We start from the raw sequence: 6148 nt of genomic DNA, 5'->3' as shown, positions 1-6148 counted from the left end.
TTTCAACCAACCAGGAACCTTTAGGGAACATTATCAAAGTGGAAGCTAGGGGGTAAAAGATCTACCATTGGTTATGTTTCAGTACAAAATTGTGCAGGAGAAATACTTGGAGGACAAGCCCATGAAGTTAATGGCTATGATGGCAAGAAGGTGGTTCATCCAAGCATTCAGTCCATTTATGGAACCATTTATGGGGGTAACATGTTCAGCTAAAACCAAGCATCCTCCAACCAGAGAAAGGGGTCATTCTGGTGAATCGGGTATACTGGAACTCACTGAAAAAGCAAGTGAGGGAACATAGATGATGTGTAAAGCTTCTCAAAGATAGAACCCAGCGACTTCTAGGAGAAGATATAACAATGGTTCAAGTAGTTGGAATGGCCAGTAAAACCCTAACAAGGAGGTTTTACGCAATGTTGCGAACATCGTCATCAAGGTAAAATCGGCAAGGGTTCAGAAAACCAAAAAATTGTAAAAATCAAGAAAAAATCAGTAAAAATTGGCAAACATCGGTAAAATTAAGATACCATAAAAACATCTTTAAAAATCAACAAACATCGGCTATGCCAAAAAATCGTGATTTCGAGATAAAATCAAGATGTTATCGAGATGTCCGCAACAATGGTTTTACGGTCATTCTATTTTGGCAAAGGATTTATCTATTCCAATACAAAATTTCTAGAAGCCATTGGTTGGATGAAGCCAATTTTCATATTCTGGTGAACGATTGGTTAACATTCCACCTCAAAACAGAGAAGGATGTTATTAAGGTCCCCATCCTGCATTTGAAAGACACATGGAGTTCAGAGTCCCTATATCTGAAGAAATGATCTCCAAGTTTCGTCCCTCAGATTGGTTACTAAGCATGTTGTCTGAGTCAAAATTCTAGGGTTAGCCCTTGACCTATGTTTGGTGGAAATCTTCAAGGCAATAGGTGACAGCCTAGTAGCCTTTCCGGCAGTGGCCACACAGGTCAAGCTTGATTCCTTACATGTTGTGGCTTGAATCCTGGTTAAATTGGTGTTGAAGGAGGGCTTGGTGGATGAACTGGAAATTGAGGTAGGAAGCAGGCATTACATGCAAGTGTTGGATTATGTATGAATCCCAATTTTATATACTAGATACCATGCTTATGGGAATTTATTCAATGACCGTAAATAAAGTTTCCATGGAAAAAATGGCAAAGAAAGTTTGATATGGTAACAGAAAAGAAGCTGAGAAGGGTGTACCACCTTTCCATCCAAAGGAGGGATGGACTGTCTATGGTTAGCAACATGCAGAATCCATTAGTGGAGTAATTGTATAAATCAACTATGGATGTTAGGAAAAGAGTGAATGGATTTGACAGTGAAAAGGTCATAGAGGCAGTCAAAAGGATATTTGTCTATCGGACTTCAAGACGAGCCAGTCCAGAACTCCATCAGAATGGAAACTACTTCAGCCCTGATGTCTACATATCCAGGTAATAAATTACTTGGAACTAAACTTCTTGCTTTTAACTTAAAATCTTCAAAGGTCAAGCTTAATTTAGATTGCAGGCCAGGGTGGAAGGGAATAAAGAAACCACAGCCAAAAAGACCCAAAAAATGAATTTAGACTGGGAGGGAAAGGATAATCCTGCTGGCAAATAGTGATGTTATGGTCTTGGAAAACCCTACAGATTCATTTTATGGCAGAATAAAAATCCTCTAATTTGGAAATGCAAAGGAAAGTTGAGAATAAAAACAATAAAGCAGAGTTTTATGGTAATAAATGGCAGAACAAGATTACCTAAAGTGGAAAGAAATAATGGACACGACCCACATTTGAAAGAAATTTTGTATTTCTAAAATGAACAAGGATTACAACAATCAAACCTTTGACTCAAACACCTGATTTAGGAACTCAAGAAATCATTTCATATATTCAATGATTCAATCTGCTAAAGAGAGAAAATGACAACAATCAAAAACATGGTGTAGATAGTAATTTGTCTTCTATACCTAACCTTGGAAAAAGGCTTATGCCAAAGGACACTACGCCCCTGTCCTGGCAGAATTCTGCTGGAAATCTAAAGCAGCCATAAAAATTGCAACTGGATTTCCTGGTGACGGAGGAGTCTGTTGCAATACTGAAACATATGAACCAGCTTTATCTTGAGCACTATCATCTGTTATAAAAAAAATCTCCAACTTTTCAAGTCCTATCTGCCTTTTGATTAAGTCAACATTTTCTTGCAGCACTTGCATCTCATCAAACGGTAGCCTTACATCGAGGGCTTCAGGCCCCACAAGACGTGTTTCATCCTTTTTGAACTTCAAGAATGGCATGCATTTTTTAAGAATTATCTTAAAATCAGCAAGCTGTCCAATAGGACTTTCCTTTAAAGCAGCCAATATGTCTTGGTCGTGAGCAAAAGAGCGGCTGCCCCTATCATAGTTTGCTTGTAGAATATTCAAGCATTCTTCTTTCCAACCTTCATACTTTTCTGCAACATAGAGTAAACCTATAGTTGGCTTTGACTCTTCAACTGCTGTTGCAGTGTTTGTTAGACCTTTCTTGGACTTCTTTGGAGCTGATGTCTGCTTCTGAAGGATCTTCCTCATGGAAACAATTGTATCTTGCAAATACTTATTGGCTCGCTGAAGGGTAAGATCAGGCAAATCTGCAGTTGGCCACCCTGCCCTGACTGCAAATCCATCCTTCTTCAAAACCTCTTTCCAAACATGTTCTGCATAATGGGGGCATATGGGAGTGATTAATCTTGTTTGAACATCCATGAATCTCCATAGTAACTCTCTATTCATGCCCCCTAAAGCACAGGACAATCTGTACTCATCCCGAGCTGCCTGAAGATCATAGAAACCTGTCTTCAAGGCCTCCCTGAACATCATTGCACTGTAGTTGCCTTCAGTCAATTTGACTGCAATGTTTATTTCATTAGCAAATACCCGATCTGCAAAAGTTGGAGGGCCTTGCCTTAAGGACGACTCTGCAGCCAAAATCTCCTCCATCCATGTAATCTCTTTTGTCAAACGGAGAATCGCAGCATTGGCGGTCTCATAAACAAAATTGGCGTCATCCATGCCATCTCCTGCATCAGCTAAAGAAAACCGGGTTGCATCTGAAGAGAAGTCTTCTATTGCCTCATGTAATGTTTTGAAATTTCCTGTAGACTTTGACATTTTTTCTGAATTGAGCATTAGGTGCCCATTGCATCTAAATGAACGGGGCCACTTTTCCTTGGGGAATATGGCTGTGTGATTGTATATACAAAATGTGAGATGGTTCTGAATCAAATCTTTGCCAGATACCCGCAAATCGAAAGGATACCAGTACTCAAACTCCTCCTTCATGTGTTTCAAGAGATCTGAGGGAATTTCAGATTGTGGAAAAGGTCCCCCAAGGAATATATAATCCCAAACATCAGCTGTCATCTGCTCTGGCTTGACTAGAGCAGCATTCCTGCCATAAATGTCCCCATTTTGCAAAACGTGGGCAATTGTGTAATAGGCCATGTATATTGTGGAGTCTGACAATGACTCAACGAGAAACTGTTCATCCCAGGGAATTCTTGTTCCAAGGCCGAATGATCTAGAACAGGCCCACTGATTAAGCCAACTTAATGTATGCTCAAATCCATGTCTAGCCTCGTCATAATACAGCTCCATCTTGGACAAACACTCCTCTGCTTTTTCTTTCCACTCGGGTTCACCATAAATTATGTACCATTGGTCAGTAAGGGCCACAACGCATTCATCACCTGACCTAGAAACTACCTTTTTCTCGGGTTCACTATACATGACTGCCTCCCCTGTCTCCAAAAGCTTTTTCCTGATTAGAGGTTTTGCTTCTTGAACTTTTTTGCCCTTGAACTCTCCCACTATCATTGTTCCATCTGTGAAACCTTTCAAATAAGTTAATCTCTTTGCCTCTGCAAGTTTGTCTTTGTCATTTTGACTCTTGATCTTCAAATCCACACACACCTTTTCAGCTGACTTGTCCCCAAACTCTGGAATGTTGATTATGGGGATTACATTAAAGGGTAAAACCCATTCATCCTTGACACCGAACTTGGCCCTGAGGGCGGGTTTTAACTTCAAATCCAACAAGGCCATATAATCATCCGGTGAATCACTAGGGACACTGGTCACTATTCCAGTGCCTTTGTCTGTTAGAATTGTGAGCATGGGAAGGGCATACACAACCTCATTGCCTGCCAAAGGAGACTTCAGCGGTAGACCAATCAAATCATGGCCAGACAATTCTAACAAGCATGTGGGCTTTTCAGGGATTTTGGACATATGTTGATATGCAAGATTAAGGGCAGCCCTTTCAGTAACAACAAACACATCAATGTCATTGATTTCAAACGCACCATACTTCCCCTCTGGCAAAACCCAAGCATTTGTCTGTCCATACATTGTTTCCGGCCTCAAAGTTGCTGCAGCAAGGAACACGCTCCTCCCCTCCAAAGCCTTCAATTTTCCAGCAAAAGGCGCAATAACTTCCATTTTGATAAGTGTGTATTCCTGCGGCTGGACACCTTCACCCGAGGCCCGATCATGATCTGCACAAGGCTGCCCATCCAATGGTGAATAGATTGTATAACGCATATCCTTCACAATTTTACCCATATTTTTCAAAACCTTCATTTGCCATCGGACAAATGAATCATAAAACGGATTCATGTCCGTTGTGATAAAAGATCGCCGCCAATCAACCCCAAGCCCAAACATCTTCAGATGCTCAATTGCCATGGGAGGAAAATACATCAGCCAATGATAAGGGTCTCGGAATGCAGCAATCTCGTCGTCTCCCAATCCCAAACTCTGCATGATTTGCCACTGGTACTTTGCAGCGCCTTTCTTCGCGGCGGCTTTGGACCTCTTGCTCTTAAATTTATCAGGCAAAGTCTGCCCCCCACTACCATCTTGCTCGGAGGATGGTTGGGTCTCTTCGCCTTCAGCCTCTTCGTCAATATTCGGAAACACAGGGGGATTCCCAAACTGCTGAATCTCCCTATTGAGCTTATCGGCGCAGGCCTTGATGGGCATTCCAGTGCAGTGAAAGCCAAAGGGGAATAGAACATTGCGACCCCTTAATCTGTAGTAAGCTGAAGCAAACTCCAACTTTGAAAGAGAAAACGCATGACCCAAATGAAGGATTCCATTCATGTATGGGTATGGAAAGTTTCCAAAGAACTTTTCACCTTCAGCTGGGGTTTCGGCCCCAGCTTCAGCTTTAAAGACATCGGCTTCTTCCCATCTCTTCTGTGCCTCCCTCTGTATTTTCAACAGCTGATCTCTTCTTGCAAAGCTCCTGGCGCCCTCTAGGGCTGCTGCCGTACTCATCCTTCTGCTGCTAGTAAATCAAAAACACCACACAAAACCCAGCATTATCACATGAGTCCTGCTCAAAAGCCAATATAATCAACCAAAATCTCTCACGGAAATGAATCGATCTTTAACAGGCAAAGAAAAGATAATAAACAATATATGGAAAGCCTTCTAAAAGGCAAACTTACATCAGAAAAATCATAGAGCAGCTTGGAGAGGATAAAAACCCACCTGAGAATGGAAGTCAGGAAGCCGAATTCGAGATGCCCAATCGGAAATGAAGAGAAATGCAAAGTGATGGAGTGAATAAATATTACACAGTTTTCGTTCCACCGATAACCCTGTGATGAAGTCGAAAGTAACTGGGAGTGGATTCTTCTTACTCTTGCTATCATAAACCATTCAACTACCATGAAAATAGACCGAGAAATCTGCGCTGTGTTTTTCCATCAATCCATGGTATCTATGTCCGGTCGGAGATGGTATTCTTTCTAATAAAACCCTAGACCAACTATTCCATTGATCCATGGGATCTATGTGCGGTCGGAGATGTATTCTTGTTAATAAACCCTAGACCAGTGGAATTAGTCATCTAACGTTGATATTTAATCATATGTAGCTTCTAAATAACTTCGTAGAATGAAATAAACTAGCATTTGCACCACATGTTGCAAAGGAAACGCCGTAAGGCAATGGCATAAGAAAAAATAACATAAAAAAAAGAAGTCAAAATTTTATGCAATTTTGTTTCTTTACTGGTGTTTCATTTTTATCATAAATAAGAATTTACATTGATTTGTGTGTCATGAAATTTCTCATATTATATTCTT

The 6148-nt window shown here is 40.8% G+C and overlaps 1 protein-coding gene across 3 annotated transcripts; it reads right to left on the bottom strand.

Annotated features, from left to right (window-relative positions):
- Window positions 1-1802: 1802 nt before the first annotated feature.
- Window positions 1803-5937, bottom strand: LOC149206798 (ATP binding/leucine-tRNA ligases/aminoacyl-tRNA ligase). Of its 3 annotated transcripts, none has more exons than XM_089395580.1 (2): window positions 5550-5937; window positions 1803-5343 (listed from the first exon to the last, which is right to left on the bottom strand). In XM_089395580.1, exons 1-2 carry the CDS (start codon window positions 5729-5731, stop codon window positions 2016-2018), a joined length of 3510 nt encoding a protein of 1169 aa, XP_089251706.1. In that variant the 5' UTR covers window positions 5732-5937; the 3' UTR covers window positions 1803-2015. The 3 variants fall into 3 exon arrangements, with proteins under 3 accessions (XP_089251706.1, XP_089251707.1, XP_089251708.1); XM_089395581.1 differs by having other exon boundaries at window positions 1803-5340; window positions 5550-5936; XM_089395582.1 differs by lacking the exon at window positions 5550-5937 and adding an exon at window positions 5507-5535.
- Between the last annotated feature and the right edge of the window lie 211 nt (window positions 5938-6148).

The sequence above is a fragment of the Pinus tabuliformis genome, chromosome 1_2 (genome assembly GCF_031772625.1).
Source record: "Pinus tabuliformis cultivar Carrire ecotype Pingquan chromosome 1_2, CPIR1, whole genome shotgun sequence".
In the NCBI taxonomy this organism is placed as follows: domain Eukaryota; kingdom Viridiplantae; phylum Streptophyta; class Pinopsida; order Pinales; family Pinaceae; genus Pinus; species Pinus tabuliformis.
The sequence above is the reverse complement of the archived record's forward strand: the minus strand, read 5'-3'. Positions and strand labels throughout refer to the sequence as shown.